Source organism: Galeopterus variegatus, unplaced genomic scaffold, assembly GCF_000696425.1.
Source record: "Galeopterus variegatus unplaced genomic scaffold, G_variegatus-3.0.2 Scaffold3663, whole genome shotgun sequence".
In the NCBI taxonomy this organism is placed as follows: Eukaryota; Metazoa; Chordata; class Mammalia; order Dermoptera; family Cynocephalidae; genus Galeopterus; species Galeopterus variegatus.
The window spans coordinates 309,362-334,656 of NW_007729774.1; the positions used below are offsets into that span (position 1 = coordinate 309,362).

The window sequence follows — 25,295 nt, forward strand, 5'->3', positions numbered from 1 at the left end:
ATGTAACCTAGTAACAATCCCAAATCTACACATCATGTACAATAGAAAAACTGATGAAGTGATTAGGTGGGGCTGCCCCCTCTCTCTTTTGATTCTTCCCTTTTCTTGTGATTATAAAATGCTAAGCTCTGCTGGCTATCTTCTGAGCACATTTCTCAGGGTGACCTGACCTAAGCGTTTCCCTGGGTTACAATTGTCATATTGGCTCAAAAACATCTTATGCTTTGTATGTCCAACCTCAGTTTCTTTTAGGTCAACATTATTGAGAACAGGGTAATTTAAAGACTCAGATCACCTAGTTATAAATAAAATGCTTTATCTCCCCTCTAAATAGGGAGGAAATAGAACCGAGGAAAATATGAGAAGCATGGAACTATATATTTACATGTTTAACAATAGTAATTAATAATATTACTTCATGGTATGAATGCTAATGTGCATGTATTTTGAGATTAATTTCTATTTCACTACAATGACAACTGATATTTATTACTTACAATAATAAAAAGAACAGAGTAATGATGAGATATGTAATCATTCGACATTTTCGATGCAAATAAAAAAGTATAACACTGATATGCCATCTGTGTTAAAAGTCATGTACAGTAAAGAAATCAAAGCTCTGAGAATGTAAACCCAGATTTTTAAAAAGCGATTTATTTAAAAAAACTGGTTTGTCAAATCACAGACACGAGCAGAAACACAACTACCAAAGTGTCCCCATAATGGACACCAGTGGGGCGTTCACCAAACAGTACCTGAAAAATACGGCTAAAAAAGAGGAGTCTGTTGAGTATTTAATTTCAGATTCCTACTGACTCCTTGTTGAATGGCTTTAAGTTAGCATATAGTGAGAGGTAGAGTCCCAAGTATAACAGCTGACGCCTCAGGGCTCCATTTAAAAACAAAACAAAAGCCAAAACCATTTCCCTGTCTGCACAAGGGAAGCCTATCCTATTTTTTTTTTCTTTGTGAAAACAGAAGCCAAGTTTCTCTTCCCAAATGGTTCAGCATTCCCAATCAAAGTGTGGTGTGGTAACCTCGGTATTGTGCTTGTTGAGTCATTTAATTTTCTTCACCTTCCGATTCAGATTCTAGGAGAGAAGAAAGAGAGAAGTTAGCTTTCCCCCCAGACTCCTTTAAAGAAGGTCATGGAAGAGTTCTAATCCCCTCCCCCCAATCCTGCCACCACCCCTAGACACTGTCATCCAGGGCATTCATTTATCAGGCTAAACTGTTGTGTATCGGGGCACACAGCAAACTCTTGCTCCTGTTTGCTTTCAAGTGAATTTTGCCTTTCTACAAATGTAACATGCCCATATGTATTACTGAAGAACATCAATTTCTTTGATTCTTTGGACCACCTAAAATAGACTTTTCATTCTTAGCTGGATTCACGCTCGTTCGTTATTATTCTGTCTTCCACCTTGTGTTCCCATTTTAAACACCAGTCAACTGTTAAAGGTGCTATAAAAGTCTGTATAATCCCATAATGTGTGATTAAGCCAAATGTATTTTTTTCTTTCACATCTATTGATTATTTCTTCTTTATTGTCCTCCATTAGTGTGGATAATTTGAGTTTCTTTTCTTTCTTTTTTTCCATGTAGATATTTTTATTGCCTTGGTTTCAGAAAGGAGGGCTGAGATGTAAGCAAAATATTTGATATGGAAGATACTTCAAGAACTTTCGTTTTAGGAACGCAAGAAAAATCTGTGGAAGAAGCAGCTATTTTGAACTATAATGACCAAGTATTTGTTCACTGACCACCAAAGTGTTAAATGGAATCATACCTTCCTCTGCATTTTGTAACCACTCAACAAATTTCTTCATCTGGTCAAGAAAAACACTTTTGCCTTTGGCAACATGTGCTTCTTTATACCATTTTAATATTGCTTCTTCACTCAGAACATCAGCTGCAATTTCAAATCAAAGATTTCAAAGTTACTACATAAATGTCATGTTTTAAAACCACTTCATGTCTTTAATAGAAAGCAATCTCTTTTAACAGTATATACCTCTACTATAAAAAAATATCCACATCTGAAACTTATCAGAAGAGAAGAACTGAACTCTTTTCCGTGTAGCATACAGCCATATATATTTTTTCACTTCATGTCTTTAATAGAAAGCAATCTCTTTTAACAGTATATACCTCTACTATAAAAAAAATATCCACATCTGAAACTTATCAGAAGAGAAGAACTGAACTCTTTTCCGTGTAGCATACAGCCATATATATATATATTTTTTTCCTTTTTTTGGTCTTTTTTCGTGTCCAGCAACGGATCGCAACCCCCAGTGTCGCGCCCGTACCAGACCGGGACCCGCAACGGGATCGCAAACCTCAGTGCTGCGCCCGCACTTCGCTCAGCCAGTGAGCGGGTCAGTGTCGCGCCCGTACCAGACCGGGACCCGCAACGGGATCGCAAACCTCAGTGCTGCGCCCACACTTCGCTCAGCCAGTGAGCGGGAACCGGTCTGTATGTGGGATCCCAACCCTCGGCGGGAGCGCCGCCGCACTCCCAAGCGGCGCACTGCAGCAGTGCGCCACCGGGCCGGCCCGCACACAGCCATATTTTGACAGCTAGCTTAATAAATGCTTTGGTGAAAATGACGATATACATCTCATCAGGCAGGATATAATGCAAGCCTATAGGTCACTATTGGGACTTGGAAGTCTCATAGCACTAATTTGCTGGTAGGAAGCAGGGTTATTTTGTAATTTTGCAAATGAATCAGCAATTCCAGCATTTCAAAACACTGTGTTCTGCCAATTTCAACAATATTTTGATTAAGGAGTAACCTCAAACGACTTGTCTTTTAAGGGGGTTTTCTTTTTTAGAAGAAAATGGCAAAGAAGAAAAAAAGTAGATAGGATGCAATAATGATAACAATTTGATATAAAGATGAGCTTCTTGGGTATGTCATGGGGTTAATACACATATAACCTAAAATGCTACACTCACTCCATCACTAAATCATTAATTTATTTTCCTACAGCATAATATTCTAAATCACAAGAGTAATATTTTCCCTGTACTACATTAACAGAAAAACAGAGACATACTCCTATTTCTACAGTTTTTTAACAAAAAGTGTTAACAATCTATCATCTAAAACTCTAAATCCTACAAATGTGCCTTGATACCCTCATTACCATTAATTGAGAATATGTAATGTTAAGAATAGGAAGAAGAATATGAAAATAGCAGCCTACATACTCTGCCAGTGTTCTAGTGAGTTGTCTTTTGGGATTTCTGAGTGGAAAATAAGATGGCAAACAGAATAAAAACATTTGTTATTGTCCCCAATGTGTGCCCAATCCATTCAAATGTGATAAATCTATGTAATGTTGAGAAATCACTTTAATGATGTATTTGCAGTTAAAATATCATCCACTCTTTTAGCTGCTTCTGTTTCCAGCTTTCCACTCTCCACTCAGAGTGATGAAAGAAATTTCCACGAGCCATTAAAGCCCAGTCTTCATAGAGTCAAAGAGAAGGCAGTTATGGCCTGAGGAAAGTGACCTGTGGTTGTACAAGACTGCTTTGCAAAGATTTTTCAAGAACACTAAATTAGGGATTTTAAAAGTTCCTTTTATATAATCTGTAAATTATCTTTAAGACACTTGTGATTTAGATCAGTAACTTCCAAACTGTTTTGATCATACTTTCCTATCAGTAAGACAACTTTGAGCATGTACACCCAACATATGTATATTTTCAAATTTATAAATTATATGCATGCACTATCGAACAATTATTATTAATGTTGTAAAACAAAAAATGGAATTTAAAAAAAGTGACAAATATGTCAAGGGAAATTCTGGTTTTCTCTTCCACACTTTAATGAACTGGAGATGATACAAAGTACATGCTGGAAAGTGGATTTAGACTGTGGTACTATTTGTCTGAGGTTTCCTTCTAAAGGTTGAGAGCTCATTCCTGCGTTTTATTGCCCCACAGAGGCTGAAAGAGGCCATGCAACTACTAAAATGCTTGTCAGTGACAGAGCTTGTGAAGAGAACACGGAATGATAGGTAAAACCTATCAAATGAATTACCCACTGAAAGTCAGATAAACAGTGCAAAGTTGCTTTCTTAGATGTTAAGAACCCAATTTAGTAATAAATACTTGCTGCAAGACCAAATTTTTAGTACCAGGGAATTAATAATTAAAAGGAACGAAGCAACTAGGCAGGGCAACTTAATGAGGCAAAGCACAAGCACCAAAAATTTTAAGAAGAAATTCAACTTCTGTTTAGTGAAAAATCTAATCTAAAAAGGAAGAAACTACTTTCTCTTCTTCTGTCATCCTACAACTTCTTATACCCTCTGTGGGAGGCTTATTTTAGCAATTGGCATGGTAACTAATTCTTTGTTTTCTGTTATACCCTGAAATTGAGGAAGTCAGGGACTATTTTGTACATCTCTTTTCCAGCATTTAATGTAAGACCTACTGTATGGTATGCATTCGATAAACGTATAATGGATAAACTTGATGCGAAAAATATTTCTCAATTTATAGAGTTTTAATTTAAAATTTGGGTGTTCATGTGGATCAAAGAGACAATATTGTAAAAGTGGTTTGAGAATTGCTAAGCTTTACATAATGTTAGTTATTTAGGCAGTTAAGTCTAAAACTATGTAATTCGGAATTTAGGAAATTCAGAATTTCTTATTAGGGATGTCAAATAGGGACACAAGTGAAAAATCATTTACTCTAAGAACACTGAGAATGAACACTGAGAAGGGCACAATCTTTTTTTAGAATGAGAATAAGAAACTCCTTTTAGAAAAATTTGCACGGGGGATAGAATTTAACCTAAGAAATTTCCATAAACGAGAAAGCCCATGACAGAGATATTAACAGTATTTGAGAAAATAGTTTTATATCTTTTAGACAACAGGCTGAGACTATAGCACTCATCTTCAGGAGGAAAGAAATTATTTTAAAAAGCGAATAATGTGATGTTTGAATGTTAGTGATGATTTACTATTTTTTCTTATTGCCTTAGAAATATAAATCCAGACTTTAAAACAAAAAGTGAATCTTCTCTAGATAACCACCACTTTTTTCCTTCACTGATGAAAAGCATTATTTATAGCTTATACACTTTTATTCCAGTTATTTATACAGAAGATTTAAAAATCTTTCAATAATGGCATTCAATTAAGTAATGATGTTTGTCAAAGGGAACATGGGTAATCATATCTCCCAATTTTTGTTTTCTTCAAGTTCTGGAAATGGGGAAAGAGTGTGTGTATATGCTGTGGATTGATTGAATTGTGTCCCCCAAAGTTCATATATTAGAAGCTTAATTCCCACTGTAACTGTTGAGGGTGGGAAATCCTATTATGGTAACTGAAAGATGGGGCCTGAAGAGGTGATTAGATTGTAGGACTGCGCAGTAGTGAATGGATTAATAATGGTGATCAGGTACATGGTCCTGAGGGCTTTAAAAGGAGAGCAAGTGAGTGTCTCTCTCTCTCTCTCTCTGCTCTGCCACTTTCTGCCATGTGAGACCCCCCCTGCATTGCTGTAAAGCCACCACCAAAGAAGACCCTTGCCAGATGTGTTCCCTAGACTTCGGACTTCCCAGTCTCTAAAACCATAAGCAATAAATTTTGTTTTCTTACAAAGTACCCAGTTCCAGGTATTTTTTTGACTAATACAGTATGTGTATTGTATAAAAGAGAAAGATAAAAATGAAAAAGGAGCAATGGTTTTCATTACATTTTTAAAAACCTGCTTTAAAACAAAATGTTCCTTACAACAAAAGGAATCCACATCACTAGATGAGAGAGGCAGACAGAACACTATTCAATACTTGTAAAATATGTATGTATACATGGAATTTATAAGTATGAGGGGGTCTTTAAAAAGATCATGGAAAGATTTGTATTATCTTTTATTTCTATTTTTTCAGAGTTTTTGAAGTACCCTCATATAATCTTGAACATTTTACTGTAGTTCACGGAATTTGTTGCTTCTCAAATTCAATACCCTTCACATCAGTGGTCCTGGTACCACAGTCACAGCATCACTTGGAAGCCTGTTAAAATGCAAATTCTGGGCCAGCCTGGTGGCGCACTGCTACAGTGCGCCGCTTGGGAAGCGCGGTGGTGCTCCCGCCGAGGGTTCGGATCCCACATACAGACCGGCCGCTCACTGGCTGAGTGAGGTGCGGGAGCAACACCAAGGCTTGCGATCCCGGAAAATATCACCCAAACACTGTGGGCAAGATGTATGCATTTGAACAATCTGGATGGCCAATTAAAATTCATTGTGAGGGCTGGCCCCGTGGCGCACTCGGGAGAGTGCGGTGCTGGGAGTGCAGCGACGCTCCCGCCCCGGGTTCGGATCCTATATAGGACTGGCCGGTGCCGGTGTGCTCACTGACTGGGTGCGGTGTGGGTGACACTACACCAAGGGTTGCAATCCCCTTACCGGTCACGAAAAAAGACAAAAAAAAAAAAAAATTCATTGTGAAACGCTATTAAACATTTAAAAAATAGCTATTAATAATGTAAAATTTTTATATTCCAAATTCCCAAGTTATCACTCAAAATAGAAAAATTTAAGAATACATCAAAAGAAAAATGAACATTTGGCTGGTATTAATTTATACTTCAATTTTTCTGAAAATGCCATTTATGATTACAGTAACTTCTAACAAACATTTTATAATGTTCAAAACATACGAGCTCCTTCCCCTCTCCCCTCATAAAACTACATAAATCTAGACCAAAGAATTGTCCAGGAACATTTTTTATATACTGTAGGTATAGCAATTGGGATCAGTTAAAACCATTAGCATTCATTTTTTTAATGCCAGTTGTCATGGCAACCTAATCCTTACAAATACAATGAAAAGACAGTAAATGTTAAAGCCTAAAAATAGCCATTTCCTTGGAAAATAGGAGAATGGCTAGGCCAAATAACTAAAATTCCAACTGAGAAGGCCAATTATTTCAGTAATTTTGAAGTAAGCTTTATGGCACCTAAAAGGTTCTGAACATTATGTATATATATAGCCTTTTGATACTCATTGTTATCAGACCTAATACTTACAATTCAAAAGCAGACTCAATTATTTTATATAATTACATTCCTTCACCATCCCTAAGAAACAATAACCAGTTCTTCATCAGTCTTCTGGCAACTTCCACCCATGAGAAGTGCACAGAAGCCTGTGCGCCTTCTCTCTCCATGATCTGGTTGCCTCCCTAAAACTTTCAAAAATTAGCATCTTTGCTGTCGTCCATAAACAGAGGCCCATGCCTCTGCTTCACGCCCTGCTCTGCCCCTCAAAGAGCTTGAACAAAACATAGAAACAGGATGGGACAACATGGATGGATACCTTTATAAAAGAGAACCACGATCTTCTGAAAGGCTTTCATAAAGTGGATATTGTCGTAACAGTATTCCTGAACCTTCTGGAGGAGGATCAGCTCTGACTGGCCTTGGGAGCTGAACACAGCCAGGAGGGGAGCATATTGCTAGAACAGAAGAGGAGGTGAAAACCATTACTTGTGTATTGGGACAGAAACAACACTGACGGACTCATAACAGTGATCTGGAGATTTGCTTAGAAAACATTCACTTTTAGGATTATCATCTTCTTATCACATTGTGTCCAACTAAAATGAATTCGTTTTATCCCAGCATCTTATCAGATTTCTCTCGCTATATCCACTAAAAGAAGAGACCAAGTATGCAATTCTGCCTATATCAAAGATAACTGCTGTTCCTACGACGTCTAGTGGATATTGTGAGGAGGAGGTCACATCCTCATACAGTATCCATTGCGTCAATGGAGTGTGGCTCAGTCACTACTAAAGCAGAATTCTCCCTCCCCAGACCCCTCAAATGTCCTTGGCTTTTAGTCACTGATTGCTTTTTCTAAGATCTACTCAAATCAACACTTACCTCTTCCTGATCAACTTAATCTACACAGTTTACATGTCTGTCTTTGACTTCCCAGTCCAAGTATAAACTGAAGGCAGGATCTAAGTCTTCCACTTGTCTTAATACAGTTTTGTAGGGAGAAGCCAATTAATAAAAGCAAAAACATATGTATCCATGCACAAAAATACAATCTGTTGATTTCTCCCATCACTTTGGTACTTTTCAAATTCTAATATCAATTCTTGGTTTACTTAAAAATATTCAGCAAGTGTTTTTGACATATAGAACAGAAAGAAAGCCAATAGTTAGAACAAATCTCTCTTTAAAGACTGTATGTGGTGATTTTGTGGGCTTTCTGACATTGTTTTTAAAATGAACTTACCCAGAGGTATTTCATAAGTTCTTACATCTGAAACATTTTAGACAGTGGCAAATCGAAGAGAAAAAAAAAAATAGGAAGTATGTGTTTAGCCTGAGTCTGGGGGAATTACTCTTGGAAACTATTTGTTGTACTCTTAAGAGCAGCAGTTGTCCTGAAACTGAGACAGGTAAAGTTAAGACCCTGTACCTTCAGGTGCTTAAGAGCTTGCTCTGCAACAAGTTCTTCCTTCTTGTTCCACTCAACAGCATTCATAATGCAGGTCCACAGAAGCCCAATCACTGCTGTTTCTGGAAGATCATTCCTCTTCATTTCTTCTTTGACATAAAGCACCACCTACATTTCACGGAAAGGGGGTCACGCCATAAAGGAACAGGTGGATGGAAAATTCCCCTTCCACTGACTGGTCAGTAAAAGGCTTGGGGCAGATAAGAAATATTCTGCTCGGGCCGGCCTGGTGGCGCACTGGAGAGTGTGCCGCTTGGGAGTGTGGCAGCGCTCCCGCCGAGGGTTTGGATCCCATGTGGAGACCGGTTCCCGCTCACTGGCTGAGCGAGGTGCCGGCGCAACACCGAGGGGTGCGATCCCGTTGCTGGTCCCCGGTACGGGCGCGACACTGAGGGTTGCGATCCCGTTGCTGGTCCCCGGTACGGGCGCGACACTGAGGGTTGCGATCCCGTTGCTGGTCCCCGGTACGGGCGCGACACTGAGGGTTGCGATCCCGTTGCTGGTCCCCGGTACGGGCGCGACACTGAGGGTTGCGATCCCGTTGCTGGTCCCCGGTACGGGCGCGACACTGAGGGTTGCGATCCCGTTGCTGGTCCCCGGTACGGGCGCGACACTGAGGGTTGCGATCCCGTTGCTGGTCCCCGGTACGGGCGCGACACTGAGGGTTGCGATCCCGTTGCTGGTCCCCGGTACGGGCGCGACACTGAGGGTTGCGATCCCGTTGCTGGTCCCCGGTACGGGCGCGACACTGAGGGTTGCGATCCCGTTAGGGGGGGGGAAAAAAGACCAAAAAAAGGGAAAAAAAAAAAAAAAAGAAATATTCTGCTCAGTTCCACTTTCCTGCTACGTATTCTCAGATTACAAGGAGGAAAAACATATGATTATTTTTAGTCCAAAAAATTAATGGGCTTAGCCCTGGCCGGGAGCTGCTGGATAACATGGAATAAGAGAGAATCTTTGTCTCCTAAGAGTTGTTCTTTCACATGGAGCAAATGTAATCACATTTTTGGGTCCAGGAGAGTATCCAGAGGGATGCCCAAGCCAGTCTGACTTTCTTGGGATTTGAAACAGAGCTGTGAATTTTTACCTCCATCCCTCAACTTTAAACCTCTGGGTGAATAATGTCTTTTGTATGTACAAGTCCATACTCCACAATTTATCTTTCAATTATTACTTTTGATGGTTCTCATATTCCATCTCAATGAAAAGTTAATTTGTAAATAAATTATAAAATGCAAACAGAATTCGTTTTATTTGGTACATATCAATTCAGCAATACTCAGCGGCTTATTTTCCCCTTAGAATTACGTATGAATATGCAAATTTATTCTAAACTCTGACAGGTCTGCTCAACATAATGTATTTTATATCAAACTTATTTAAAATGCTTTTTCCTTTTGAAATAAAATCACAGCTAGAGGTTTAGGCCTCAGGAATGATTAAAAATCATAATATATCTCAAGTATACTACTTCATGAATAGTATAACCTTTTTTTTTTCCCCCCTCTCTTTTCCTTTTTTAGTGAAAACATTGCTTTCCATATTTCTGGCCTGGACTGCAGGAATGTCAGCAGTGTGCTGAGCAGCCTTTGAGAGCAGACAGAGTTGGGTGGTCCCAGTCTTCAAGCTGGCTGGAGGACATTTCAAAGAAGGGTAACATCCTTGCATCTAAGAGCATCACAGTGTTTTTTGTTTTTGCTTTTTTTTCCCCATGAGAAATCATGTACAAGTTCTTGCTTGGAGATATATTACTGAATGTATTGCTAACCTTAATGCCATGAGATTAAGGGTATTTTTTTGCTCCAACACCTCCATTTGCTGGATACTATCAGTCTGAAATTCTCCAGCCTTAAACCATGTGAGATACCGTGCAGGGTTTAGAGCATGGTAGGAGGTGGTGAGGGACAGAGATTTGGGAATAAGCAAAAAAAGGAAAGACTGTTCATTTAATTTTTAGATTGTCATGTAAAAGTTTTTAAAATTTTGATTAGGAAGTTTTCTCCAGGAACATTAAAGAAAAGGATATACTCCTAGCTATATGAACCATAGCTATACAAACTATGTATATACAGTTATAAAAAATGTAGTTCTTACATTATGAGAATACACAATTATTTTGAGTGGAATCAAGCAAGCCACTGATCCAACTGATATGAATTTAAATTTCCATGATAATAATTTAAACTTTCCTTCTTCAGCTAAAAAGCCTACATATTCATACCCAGTGCCTCACAAAATACCCAGTGTGAGTTCCAAACACTAATCTAATGCTTAATCAGATAGATAGTCCATAACAAAATAGAAAAACCACCATATAATGGGGTATACTGAAAGTAGACGATCAAATCTATTTGACAGATGAAATACTTTGATAATCATAGCAACCTGTAAAATAAGCCATAACCATTAATTTCTGGAACATTCTGGAGTATAATAAAATGAAGGATTTTGAATTTAATACTTTGAAACTGAGCTAATTTAAATGGTAAAAACAAGTGAATAAAGCTTATTGCAATAATCATAGGGAGACAAAGCTTGAGCCACACAGCCTACATAATCCCTCTCATTTGTATATTTCCCAGTGATGTCTGCCCATGGTCTCCCACCTCCTTGATTGGGCATTCCTGAGAAAGACGCTCTTGGAGCTCCTTCTGCAGTTCCTTTCTAGTGCCCAGGGATTGCTGCACTCGGAGGAAGTCAGAAAGCTCTTTCAGACCTGCGTCAGTGAAGTATTTAGCAAAATGATCCACGCTCTGTCTGTTAACTGGAAAGAGTTCCTGAAAACGAAAAAAAAGAGAAACTATTATATGGCAAGCTAATCAAATTTCAGCAAGCATAAGGGACAAATTTTCATTTCACTTAGAATATCTCCTATTTGGAAGAAAAGAATAAGGACTGGTTTCCAAAAGAATAAATCCCTGGTATATTTATTGAGCTAAGCACCTTTTAAAATTAGGCAGATTCAAAATGCTAAGCAACTTAGATAAACTAGCTTCACTCATTTTGAAGCATTATTTCCTTTTTTCTTTGACTTTAATCTAGTATGTGTAAATATAGAGCTAAATTTGCTAAATTAAATGCAAATAAGATACTAACTTGAAAAATATTTGGATTGTTTTCAACTGACAAGAGAAAAATTGAAATCATTAGATAATCACACTGTTTCCATAGCTATGGGTTGATAGACAAAAGCCAGTTTTAGTAATCCTGAAATGATTGGAAATAATATTAGAAAAACAACATCGACTATTATCATCTTAAGAAAGAACCTCTATTCACATTCTGAGAAAATGCTATTACTTTAAAATACTAGCTCAGGAGCTACAGAGAATTTTGTCATATCTGTTAATTTTGGTGGTTGTCAATTAAGTTCACAACAAGATCTAAACTTACCCTACCAGCTCTTCAGTTTATTACATAATTCTGATGCAAATGTAAAAAAATGAGCAATACACCATGGCTGCTCTCATATTTTCACTTCATTTCCATTTTACCCTACACAGCTTGGCAGAGTCTCAGTAACACTTAGTCATGATCTAATCCTGTATGAGTTCAACACCCAACTATGAAATTAAGGCAATTTTCAAAGCTCTCACATTTTTCAGACTGCTGCAGAGTCTAAAAAGAGTTCCAAACTTTGGTTAGATTGCATACATATGGCCAATGGCTACACGGATCCCATAAAAGTCTCTGTAGACAGATCTGGAATGGGTTGTCCACCACATATAGGAACATAGCCAGAGGGCTTCTATGTCAGGACTCAAATTCCTATATTATCATCCCAAATTCCCCCTGTTAAGTCATATGTTTCAAAATGTCAGAACAGAGTTAGTGGGAGCAGCTGTCAAACATACATTCATGTTAAAGCAAACATTTCAAACCAGACTGAAATTTTGTCACTGACATTTTCGCTGTCATTTAAGATCTTCGAAATTTGCGGGGCAGGAAACGATTTTATTGAGTTTCTTCCATGATCAAGATGTACTGGTACTTTCCTCATAATAACTTGGTAACACAGAACTTTTTCTAGATGAAGACTGGCCGGTTAGCTCAGTTGGTTAGAGCACCGCCTAGTAACACCAAGGTCAAAGGTTTGGTTCCTTGCACTGATCAGTTGCCAAGAAAAAACAAAACAAAGAAATTTTTCTAGATGATAAACTAAGTCTCAACAGTCTGTAGTTAATCCATGATTCTCTGCTGGCACTCAATATTCTATTTGGGAAGAGTGTGACTGCAAAGATCTGAAGTTATGTTCAGAGCCATATGCCATCAAGCATATTACTCATAGTTTATTTATGAACTATATCCAAAGCCCTTAGGAGTGTTATATAATATATTGAAAATAATTATACAGATTAAACTGAGTGAGGCAAAGCCAGTCTAAATCATACCATGTCATTTTCTGGCTTGGAACACGGTTTGTATTTGTTAGAGAAATCCCACCTTGGTACAAATCTCCATCATCTCATTCCTAAAGTCTCCCTGCTTCTGCCCTTGTTCCCAAGTCTATTCCTACGCAACAGCCAGATTGACCCTGTGAACACTCTCAATCACTTGATGTACAGTTCTGCAGAGAATTTTCCAAAAACTTGCCATCTCACTTGGAATAAAAGCCAGAGTCCCTCGATGAATTGGCCCTGCTACTGTCCTGAGCTGATCTCCTACTCTCGCTGTCCCACTCTTCTCTTGCTGTCTCCACACGCCATGCGCCCTGAGGCCTTTCTTTGCCTTTTCTGTTCCCTTTGCCTGGAATATTCTTTCTTCCAATATCTATGTAGCTCACTCCCTCACCTTCTTCAAGTCTTTACACAAACATCACCTATCACAGAGGCCTTCCCTGACCACTGAAAATTGCATCCCACAGTGTAACGTTCTTTAGCTCTTGCCTATTTCATGTTATCTCCATAGGACTTTTTCCCCTTTATCATAATATATATTTTATTTATTTAATTAGTTTATTGCCCACTCCCCTAAAATAGAATATAAGCCCTATAAAGAAAGAGGTCTATTTGTTTGGTTCCTTTCAATTTCCAGAGCTCCTGTATTATGTGCTCTGGCACATAATACAATCAATATAAGTATTGAATAAATAGAGGAAGATAGCAACTTCTCCAGTTTCCTAATTACTGTTCCCTTTCCCAGTGATGGGGGATGGTCTCTGCTAACCCATCTCCTAGTGGATGACTGCTAAAGACTGATAATATGTTATCTTTCTAAAATGTAGTAGCTCAGAATTAAAGAGAACTTTGTGGCATGTGTTCATTAAACAAAAATTTCCTCCTTGAGAATGGAACCGACTCCTTAGCTACTCATTCATTTATTGATTCAGCAAATATCAGGCTGGCACAATACTGGTGTATAGATAATTACCCTGTCCTCACCCAGCTACGGTGTTTTTGGTAGAAACCACCACCTATGCTTCTCATTCCCAAAATATATATAGATATACAAATCTTGTAAGAATAGTTAAATAACATGTTTTCAAAAAGGAAATACTTTTTTAAAGGAAGTGACCTAATTGGATTACCCAAGCTATGGCTATTGATAGCTTTAAGGAACTATGCTTTAAAAAAATAACTGAGTCTTTTGTGGCAAGTTGTGATAGATGCTATCTCTGTTCCCAATCACCCTCCCCGTCTCCTTGAAAAGAGTATTAAGAGAAGCTCTTCTTTGTTATGTCTATCTGCAAGGGTGGAGAAGTAGCCTACTAGTTGACTGGATTTTCCCACCCTATTGCAAGGCTTGTCAGTGACTTCTTTTGGCCAATAGAATTTGAGTTTTTAATGCACATGAGGGGTTCAGTTCAGTGTCTGTGTTCCTGTTCTCCACATGAAGACCAGATGGGAGCTGCTGCTTCAGCCTGGGTCCTGGAATGAAAAGGCATGTGGAACTGAGCCAGGCCTACCCAAGACATGGCTAATCCACAGACAACCCACAGGCTTACGAACAAGTAAAATGTTGCCTTCATATGAACTTCCATCCTCCTCAGTAACCTATTCACTCATCTTTTATGACTCTTGCTTCTATGTACTGGCATCTGCCCTAAGTCCCTTAGAGTGTAGGTTCCATGAGGGCAGGAAGCTTTTCTATCCTGTTCTCTATTGGCTCCACAGCTTCGAGGACCACGCCTGGCACACAGCAGGCCCTCAATAAATATACGCTGAATAAAAATTATCATCATTAGCAGAAATGAACCAGAATCTAGACTTTTGCATTTTTCTTTATCATAACTACAGACTTTAAAAACACAGGGCAATTTTAAGGTAAACTTCAAGAGACCAAAGAATTTCAAGTGATTGGAAATTGCAAGCATTTATATTTAAAATCATTTTCAGGTTTTCTTAGGAGAAAGAGACAGTTTTAGATTGTCCCATGGGACTGACACCCTTGTACACTGGAATAAATTGGAAGAGAAAAATAGAGAACAGACTGTTTGAAAAGAAGATGGCAGGAGTATCTTAATTGCAGATTTTGTCCTAAAATTGTCAAAGGAGTTCTACTTGTATAAATCTTTGTCACTTTATAGTTGTTGCTTCTAGAAGAAAGAAATTATAAGGAGCAGACAGAAATAATAAGAACAAAATATTTTTTCTTGATTTTCTTTGAAAAATACAAAGATGAAGAAATAAAATCAAGCAATCATGATAATGGAAGCGTCAAATTAATTACAACTAACTTGTTTGCTTTCTTCAATAGCTATTTCCAGAGGAATCTTGTTTAAACTGTTATTTTGTTAGTAAACTATTCAACACACATTTTGAGATCAGTGTAGTCTAACTCCTGCCCAAGATACCACAAGTATCCAATTATATGGGATTGATGGTATTTTTAACATAGGAAACTCTTAAATTTCTATAAAGTTATTGGTTGCAAAGAAAGTTTTAATTCTGATAAAATGTTAATACAGCATCGACAAACTTCCAGATTTGAAAGTCTCTGCATTTATGATTCTTTAATTTTGTCATGCCACTTATTTACACAATAAAGATTAAGATAGAATGAGTTTCTATCTGCCAATTATACAGAAATAAAATGAACACTGGTCCAATTCAACAAAGCCCGGGCATCTTAGTCAAGTATTACATCACAGGCATTGCCGAAGGCCCCACAGAAGCATTGAGTGTACAACCCTTTTTACCAGAAAACACTTACAAGCAGCCTCTTGTCTAAGTTGGCTTTTCTCAAAGACGAGGTAACGGAGTTGGCATCTTTTTCTGCCATCCATGCTTTAAAAAGCTTGACAGCAAATGAGGCTGCAATGCCTGTTTAAAAAAAGAAAAAAGGAAAAAATTTCATTCCTTCTGTAAGCAAAACCACTTCCAATGATGCAAAAAGCAACATTTCTTGCTAGGTTTCCTGAAATGGGTAAATAACTAAAAGACTTGATTTGGTAAAAAGGAAAAATGAATAGATCTTTAGGCATAGTTCCTTTCTTTCTATTACTCAAAAGAGAACATTTTCACAAGAAGGAAAAAGTGTTAAAATATTTTTCAAGGTTTAACTAACCGATTGCAACCTGATATAACAGTAAATTTATTACTACTTTTTTTTTTTTTTTTACCTTGGTCAAAAACATATTTAAAGCCCAGTCTCTTCAGTGTTTTTGCCTTCAATTCCCCCTGTGGTTCATCAGCATTTCACATTTGTAACAGTACTCTTGAGGCACAAGAAAGTAAATCACAAGATACAAAGCTGTAATGTCAACATTGGTCAACTAATTTGCTGATAAATGATGCCAGTAAATGAACATTCATAGTGACAGATCTAAGTCTAGCTATAAACATGCATCATTCACTTCACAGTTTCATTTTTTGTAAAAGGCATTTAAAAATATTCTTGGGCTGGGCCGGCCTGTGGCTCACTTGGGAGAGTGCGGTGCTGGTAACACCAAGGCCACAGGTTCGGATGCTATATACGGATGGCCACACACACACACACACACACACACAGAGTCTAAATTTTACTCACCCCCTTTTCTCCTCTATTAAAATTCCAAATGGCTAAGAGGATTTTCTCAATTTAGTCATACTTTTAATCTTCACTGAAATGAGTGATGACTTCTTATAATAAAAAGTTGACAGGCTTACATTGCGCACCGGTGGATTAGTTTCCCTTGGTGATGAGGTTTTCTTTTGTGCGCCGTGTGTCTGTTTGATGGAGGTTTAACAGAAAGCATTTTGGCAGAAATTGGATGCAGCAGGGATCATCTGGAGATGGCTGCTGTTCGATATTAACTAAAAAATATATATATATATATATTTTTATATATATATATATATATTCTTGGGTTAATTTATGAAAATATTAAGGCTGCTTCAAGATATACTCTTCTGGTTTTTTAAAAATGGTTATTAAGATAGTTATGTTAATCAGGACACCACCCAATTACATATCCACATTTACATTATGGTTTATTTCCAAATAGAAATAATCAGATAAATAGTAGATGGTTCTTCTGTGAACACTTCAAATTCCTAAATTTATGTTGTATTTATTTAATGAAGCATTAAGGTGTAGTTGATATATTTAACTGATTTTTCTGAATTGAAGGTTTCACTATTGTTGGTGGCCTCAGCAACTTCTTTTCTCCTTATCTCCTTCCAAAGAGAATTCCCATTTTGTTCAGGCCAGGTGACTCCTGGTACCACCTCCTTCTGCATGATTAGTTTAATGATCTTGGCTTAAGCTTAAGATGCATCCCCTTAGCAACTACTATTGGGCCTGCACTGGTCATGTGGCCTATGTCAGCCAATCAGCTGAAGGAAATATTAATTATCCTATGTTTGGGAGAAGTGCTTTTCCACTGAACCTGAACAAGGAAGCATGTGCCATAACCAGCAGATTTCTTACAATGATGCCTAGGTGCACCATTCCTGGAATGAAGTTGATACTATGAATGGTAATAGAGGAAAATATTTGAGTCCTAAATGATATTTCTGTTCACCCTGAAATCTGCCTGACTTTTATATTTATTGTTATTTGAGAAATAAATGTACTTATATGCCAATTTCACCCAAGTCTTCCAATTACTTTCAGGCAAAAGCATTCAATTGGTCTATAATTTATATAGACACAAATTTTGTCTAATTTTCTTCGTTTGAATAAGCAGAGGAACTAAGTAAAAAAAAAAAATTATGGCCATGACAATGAAATATGCATTATAAGCTGGTGTTAATTTGTTAACATGGATTTTTAACATTATCATTAGTTCGTAAAGTCATATAAAATTTAATATACATTTATGTAATCAAACCAAAATCAAATTAACACTTGGCTGTAATTGTATTGTAAGTAAGAAAAATAAAGTATGCTTGAAACAAGGAGTCTAAAATCTGGATTTAAACTTATCACTTTTCATTGTAAGTGGCTCTGGGTGGAAATTTGGGAAATTTCTTTGTACTCACTCCTCTACTGAGTGAGATGATCCATCCCCCTCGGCCATTTGTTGGATGGGAGGTTGGGAAAATGTATAATTTCTTAATCCTTTCCTAATTAGGAAGCAAGAATTAAAATCACTATTTTCTAAAGATGGTGAAGTATAAAGAAAAACCATACGACACAAGCACTATTACCTCCACAGCAAAGGTATTTCCCTCCTCACGCCCCTCCCTTTCACTATAAATGTATTTTATTATATTTATAGTAAAATATAGTGAATTTTACTATAAAAAATTTTAAATATATAAAAAAGTTGAACAGTAAACACTCATATACCTACCATCTAGTTTCTACAACTGTTAATATTTTGCTATATTTGCTTTATCCCATATCTACCCATCAATCCATCCATTAATTCAATTTTTGGATACATTTCAAAGGAAGTTGAAGACATCCCTTAGGTTTTTAATACAACTTGAAAAGCAATTATTTTCTGTTACGATGACTAGGATAATTGAATACAATCAACACTTAATGTTTATATTCTACCTTGTTTTTCTGCATGTAAAATGGCCAATAATTAAATAAGTGATGGATCATGAATCTCTTTTAAGGAAAACACTTTAAGATGCCAGAATATTAACAACATTCTAACAATAATTGCATATGATTGTCATAAATCTGAGCTATGTTAGGCCAAAAACTACAGAGATTCTCTGAATAGTACCATTGATTCTTGATTTACTCTTCTTTTCTTAGCTACAGGAAAGCTAAAATCCCATTAACTACAGGCATGAATGAGGCTGGAACTTCATATACATAGGAGAAAAACTTTCTAAGTTCTCAGAAGAAACAGATGTTCTCACAAAGCTCCTTTAATTTATTTTTAAGGAGAAACAACTGTGTTTTGTGTTGCATAATAATTTGAATATCATTATCCTCCTACAGGGAAACAGCCTGCTTTTGTTTCATTATATAACCAAATCATGGTATGCATGCCTGTCAAACTCTTAATGCCTTAAAATTAAAACAAGACTCTTTCTGATGTAGCAGTCTTGACTTCTAAAACGGAGACAATGAATATCTTAAAAGTTTGATCAAAATGAACATCTAAGTATAAATTTTCCCAGATCCTGGGAGGAAACAGCTTAGAAGAGTGGTCCTGTTTGGGGGACACTTTTAACATGAAGGGGCATTTCTGGTTGTTATAAGAAATAGGGGTGGGTGTTATAGGCTGGCATTTTATGTATGAGGGCAAAAAGGTTAAATGTCCCACAAAGCACAAAACAGTCTTGCACAATGAAGCACTGTCCCAACAAAATATGCCAGGAGTATCTAAGTTGAGAGAAATGGTTTGGACCAGATTAATTAGGCTGGCATTTTATGTATGAGGGCAAAAAGGTTAAATGTCCCACAAAGCACAAAACAGTCCTGCACAATGAAGCACTGTCCCAACAAAATATGCCAGGAGTATCTAAGTTGAGAGAAATGGTTTGGACCAGATTAACTTCAGGGTGTTTGACATAGGCATTGAGTATTACACCTAAGATTTCAACTCACTATTTGTCTTTATATGTCTTTGTACAGGTGTGTATATTTTTTTCTTCTAGTTTCTTACAATGAACATGTGCATTCCTTTTATTATTTGAAGGGATATATGCACAAATATTTATTCTATTATGTGAAGGACGGGTAGTAGGGACACTAAAAATAGCTACTAGTATTTTTATAACTGTGGTTTTACTTTTCTCTTTACGTCTGACAGGTGAGAAGTCATGAGCATAATTACCTTCTTTGACTAAGCTGTCGGTAAAGAGACTGGTGAGGATGGTGGCAGGAAGGGTGCCGTTGCCCAACAGGATGCCAGACAGCATTGCCAGCTTTGTCTGCTCTGTTTCCGAAAAGGCTTTAAGGAAGAGGAGAAGCTGTGGGTCAAACAAAAGAAACCATGTCTATAAAGCACAGGACTAAAGTAGGAAAATGACAAACAGAATGTGCACCCATGACGAGGTGGTACACAAGGAGTAGGTCATACGCAAAGCACCGTTATTCATTGGAAACACGTTCAGTTATAAATTGGATGCTATGGAAAGTGACTTTATCAGGTACAGTTCCTTTCTTCTAAGTTCATTTCCACACAGGTGTAGATAACCACCTTCATGGAAAGGAAAAGAGACATTTGGACAACATGTGAGTAGATAAATAATTTACATTTGACTATGTACATGAAAAAGGGTAAGTATACACAATAGATATAATGTTTTCTGAAATATATTGTCTGTCTTCCATGTTTTTTCACTTCTTTGGGTGACTGCCCATCCCCCTGCTACATACACCCATTGTCTCTGGTGGGGAGGTGGGGGGAGGCGGAAATAGAATGACAAAAAAAAAACCTCCAAAAAACCCAGGAGTCAATGTTAAGCTTTTGCCGTCCAATATACACTTTTCTGAGCTCACAGCATGCAAGGGTCTTCAAAGCAAGGCTGTTGAGGGAGAAAACGGTTTTCTAAATTGCCGATGCTCTTTTTTAAAACATTTAGATTGAAACATGGTATTTATTGGGATCACACAGCTTTACTACCAGCTTTGGTGATGAAGCAGTGGAAGATATGAAGTAAAGGAAGTCCTAGACAGGCTATAGGAAGTTTTCTGACATGAGTTGGAAAGAGTAGTTTTGGAGGAGTAATGAGAGCAGGTGAACATGTTGCTTGGGTCCTCTGCATCCTACTGCTCCAATTCTCTTGCCCTAGGAGCCGGGAAATTGAAAAAATTAGATCATTCTTTTAAAAATAATAATCACTGTGCTCAATTATATTGATCAACATTAAAGTCAGATGTTGCATGTTCTGCAACAGAGCTGACCTTGAAAGATAGAGTACCATGAAAAAGAAATCATTCTTGAGAGTATATTCACCACATGAATGAAATAGTTAAGAACGTTTTCAAGGTTCACATGAGCTGAGAGAAGTAAAAACGAGTGGTATTATTAGACAAAGCAATATTTAATTTATTTGAACTCTTTACATCATTTTTTTCCCCTCACTATTTCCATTCCTTTATTTAATCAAGAACTTATTTTCTGAGCACTTGAGTGGCGGACCTTTTTTTCAATTAAAATTCTTTTCATATAAAAAAAGCAATACATTATTGTTGAACAAAATCAGGCAATGCAGAATAATGTAAAGATGTGAAAAATACTCTCTCTAATCCTACTGTCTTAGAATTAACATTATTAATACATTGATGTGTGTTCCAGATTTTTTAATGCACTTAAGTATGCCTACATGTTATAAATAATTACATGTATACATACATATGTTTTTACTGTATTATAGGCTGATAATAGCTAAAACTTGAGTGGACCAGACACTCTTCTGATCCACAATTACAGAGAAAAAACTGAGGCACAAAGAAAATAAGTTGCCCAAGGTCAAACTACTATCAAATGGTTGCTCTTCAGCTTGCTTTTTCACTTAATTTGTCATGGACATTTTCCCTTATTACTTCATGTAGCTATGCATCATTCTTTTAAAAGACTGCATAGTATTCTGCTCTACTGATAGACCATAATTTAATTAACCAGTCTCCCACCCGTGAAAATTCAGGTCATTTCTCAGTACTGTGATGACATCTTTATACATATAGATTTATATATCCATACTGAAGGATTCTTATAAATGGGATAGTTGGGTCATGAATTACTTTTTTTTTTTTTATTAATATGTTCTTCAATATTATATATAGGACCCCCATGAAGTAAGTAGCAAAAAAAAAAAAAAAAAATAGAAGTTACGGTTACTTGCTTCATGCTGTTTATAACTTAGGGCAGATATCTCAACTTGCAAGCAATGATGAAGCAACATACAACTCTGTAACAATACAGTGAGCTATATATAAATACAGAGGAGTTACAAATTAGAAGAGTGAACATGTTGCAATTACTAAAAAGAGGACTTCTTAAAGAAGATGCTAATGTTGATTTGGTTTCTTACTAAAAGGTCAGTTATTCTGGGCCGACCCTGTGGCTCATTCGGGAGAGTGCAGCGCTGGGAGCACCGAGGCCATGGGTTTGGACCCTATATAGGGATCCCTATAGGGATGGCCGGTGCTCTCACTGGCTGAGCGTGGTGCGGGCGACACCAAGCCAAGGGTTATCCCCTTGCCGGTCACAAAAAAAAAAAAACAAAAAAAACAAAAAAAAAAACTTTATTTATTTAATGTACATCTTAAAATTTATACTTTTTTACAAAATTTTTCTTTTACCAAAGTATATATCTTTTCAGCACCATGAAGTAAGTAGAAAAAAAAAAAAAAAAAAATAGAAGTTACGGTTACTTGCTTCATGCTGTTTATAACTTAGGGCAGATATCTCAACTTGCAAGCAATGATGAAGCAACATACAACTCTGTAACAATACAGTGAGCTATATATAAATACAGAGGAGTTACAAATTAGAAGAGTGAACATGTTGCAATTACTAAAAAGAGGACTTCTTAAAGAAGATGCTAATGTTGATTTGGTTTCTTACTAAAAGGTCAGTTATTCTGGGCCGACCCTGTGGCTCATTCGGGAGAGTGCAGCGCTGGGAGCACCGAGGCCATGGGTTTGGACCCTATATAGGGATCCCTATAGGGATGGCCGGTGCTCTCACTGGCTGAGCGTGGTGCGGGCGACACCAAGCCAAGGGTTATCCCCTTGCCGGTCACAAAAAAAATAAAAATAAAAAAGGTCAGTTATTCTGTTAAGCACCGTTATGTTACCTCATTTATTTCCACAACCACAGGGTACATTCTCTTATTACAGCTATTCTACTGATGAGAAAACACACTGAGATTTACACCCAAACACCCTATCACCAAAGATGTGCTTTTGTCTCCTTTGCTAAATTTGTGTCCTCTAAAATTAAAGAATTTTACTGAGTATTAGCTGCTGTGCTATGTCCTTCAACAGGCTTTAACTAATTAAATCACCTTATCTTGATTCTCACCTTGACATATTCATGTTTTCTTGCATATCTGGAATCTCTAGATTTCATTTTAGGCTCTGTGAGGTCAGAGATCATATTCTGTAAAACTATTCTTACTAGTGAACAATGCACAGTCTTACATTAAGTATTAATGAAAAAAGTCCAAAATACTCACATACCTCTTCCTATAGTTATTAGCTAATAATCTGTCATACTCATTCATTTATTTAACAAACATTTATTAAAAACTTACTCTGTCCATGGCCCTTCTGGACTATACATTGTGTATGAAAATTTTTTGTCTCCTTCCATTTCATCACTTTAAACAGATATGCATTACATTTTGAATTTTTACCTTTTTCATTTCATCCTCAAATGCCTTTTCCAAATACTTGTATCTCCTGATGAGTTTATTGAAGACCTAAACATAAAAAGGAACCATTAAATATTATGTCAACAACTTAAAAAGTCATAGAAGAGATGTAGAAATTCACCACAACTACACCATAGACCTACAATAATGAAAACACATGGTTAAACATGCTCATACTGTAACATGAGAACTGTAAGCATTGTAAAAGCGTTAATCACCACCTAGGAAAAAAATAGGATCAAAATGCTCATGCAGGATAAAAAAAAACTCTTTCATGAGTATAATAGGTAGAAAAACCCAAAATAGCTTTGATGAAAATAAAAGGAATGTGATTTTAAAAATGAGATGCAGAGACCGAAAATAACTGAAATAAAGGGGTTATAGATATAATCACTTAGTGACATGATGGAGAGGAGAGTGCAGGAGAGATTACACTCTAGAGGGACCACAGACATGTTTTGAGCAGATGAGCAAAAAATGTTATAACTCGGTGGCATTAAAGGATTACCTGCCCCTGAAATCCAGTTAGAACATGGAAGCAAGGTTTGCAACTGTGTCTATGGAATTCTAGACTGTTTTGTAAGTGGAGTGTTTTTATTTAAATAGGGCTCTTGTAAATAGATTATTTTAATAACTTTGGAAATGATTTTTCCTTCTCTTTTTTTTTTAAAAGATGACCAGTAAGGGGATCTTAACCTTTGACTTGGTGTTGTCAGCACCACGCTCTCCCAAGTGAGCCATGGCCTAGCTCCTGGGAATGATTTCTGAATCTACTTCCTTTCTCTTATATACACATGATATAGTCTTACTTATAACTTTTAGTGTGTCTATTTGTTAATATATTCAAGATGGAGTCCAAGAGCAAAAAATTATAGTTGCCCTTTATGGGGAAAGAATAATGAGCCAGGCAGAGAACTGATATGCAATAAGAAAAAGAAATAAAATCCTACAATTTGATTTCCAACTTTCACCAGTATTCATATTTCTTTATGTAACTATTAACAGGAAAAAGAATTCTCCTTATTCAAGAATGATTATCTAAACTCCCCACAGGTAAATGTCTAATACGGAAGTAAAAGTCATCATACTACAAAAGTATCACAGCTTATAAAATTAATCTCCACTCCAATATCCCTCTTCATTTAATTATCTCTCTGCCTGACCACCCCATTGAGTAGGTTTTTCTGTCAGTCTATAAGTATGCAATAATTTTTAAACTCAGAAACAACAACATATCAAAAGGTCTTTCTCAAATATTCATATTCTGTATGAAAAATAAAACCATTTGTAAAAAGAAACTATCCTATTTAGATGTAATTAACAGGCAAACTCTATATAGTTTTAAGTTTACGGGGACAGCTGTACGGATTTTTCTTCCAGGACTTCTCTATCTTTCTTTCTATTGGAATTCAAATAATGAATAATACACCTTGTGTCTGCATGAATTGGATCCTGAAAAAAGGATCCGAACCCGTGGCCTTGGTGTTATCAGCACCGCACTCTACCGAGTGAGCCACGGGCCGGCCCAGAAATGAGACGTTTTTAAAGACCAGCTTTGTAACTGAGTATACATACTTCAGTATACACCTTAAGGTGTTTACAACCCTTACATACCTAGAGCAAAGAGTTTTAGAGTGTGGGTTAGAGGCTGGACCACTCAATCCTGTCTGCTTAATCCTTTTGCACCATTAAAAATATATTTCCTCTGTTTCTATCTGTTACAAATTTCTTAAATATGAAAAAGTAAAGAAATATCTTTGCTAAAAGAGCATGTAATCAAAAATAATTTTTGTAAGTTTGTAAGATTTAATGCTTAATGGCCACATATCCCAAATTACTTGGCATAGACATGGATTCTAGCTTCTGAAATTTGATCACTTAGCCATGGTTAATTCCTGTAGTCTTTTTCATCTAATATACCAAAATGTGTATAAAAAAAAAGACGTGTTTCCCTAGGACTTGCCCCAGTAGTTTAGTTGGGAATAACAACTGACTTCTAAGAGTCAGTAACACAACCAGAATAGGAACATACCAACCCAAGCTGGCTAGGCATGATGCA

The 25,295-nt window shown here is 36.9% G+C and overlaps 1 protein-coding gene across 1 annotated transcript in view; it reads right to left on the reverse strand.

Moving 5' to 3' along the window:
- Positions 1-635: 635 nt before the first annotated feature.
- BZW2 (basic leucine zipper and W2 domains 2) overlaps positions 636-25,295 on the reverse strand; it is a 62,685-nt gene continuing 38,025 nt past the window's right edge. The window contains exons 5-12 of the mRNA XM_008585675.1: positions 23,219-23,284; positions 19,687-19,822; positions 15,672-15,781; positions 11,126-11,296; positions 8,481-8,627; positions 7,365-7,503; positions 1,793-1,915; positions 636-1,094 (exon numbers count right to left, since the gene is read on the reverse strand). Of these exons, the coding sequence (XP_008583897.1) occupies positions 1,066-1,094; positions 1,793-1,915; positions 7,365-7,503; positions 8,481-8,627; positions 11,126-11,296; positions 15,672-15,781; positions 19,687-19,822; positions 23,219-23,284 (921 nt within the window). The 3' untranslated portion in view covers positions 636-1,065. The remainder of the gene's footprint in view (positions 1,095-1,792; positions 1,916-7,364; positions 7,504-8,480; positions 8,628-11,125; positions 11,297-15,671; positions 15,782-19,686; positions 19,823-23,218; positions 23,285-25,295) is intronic.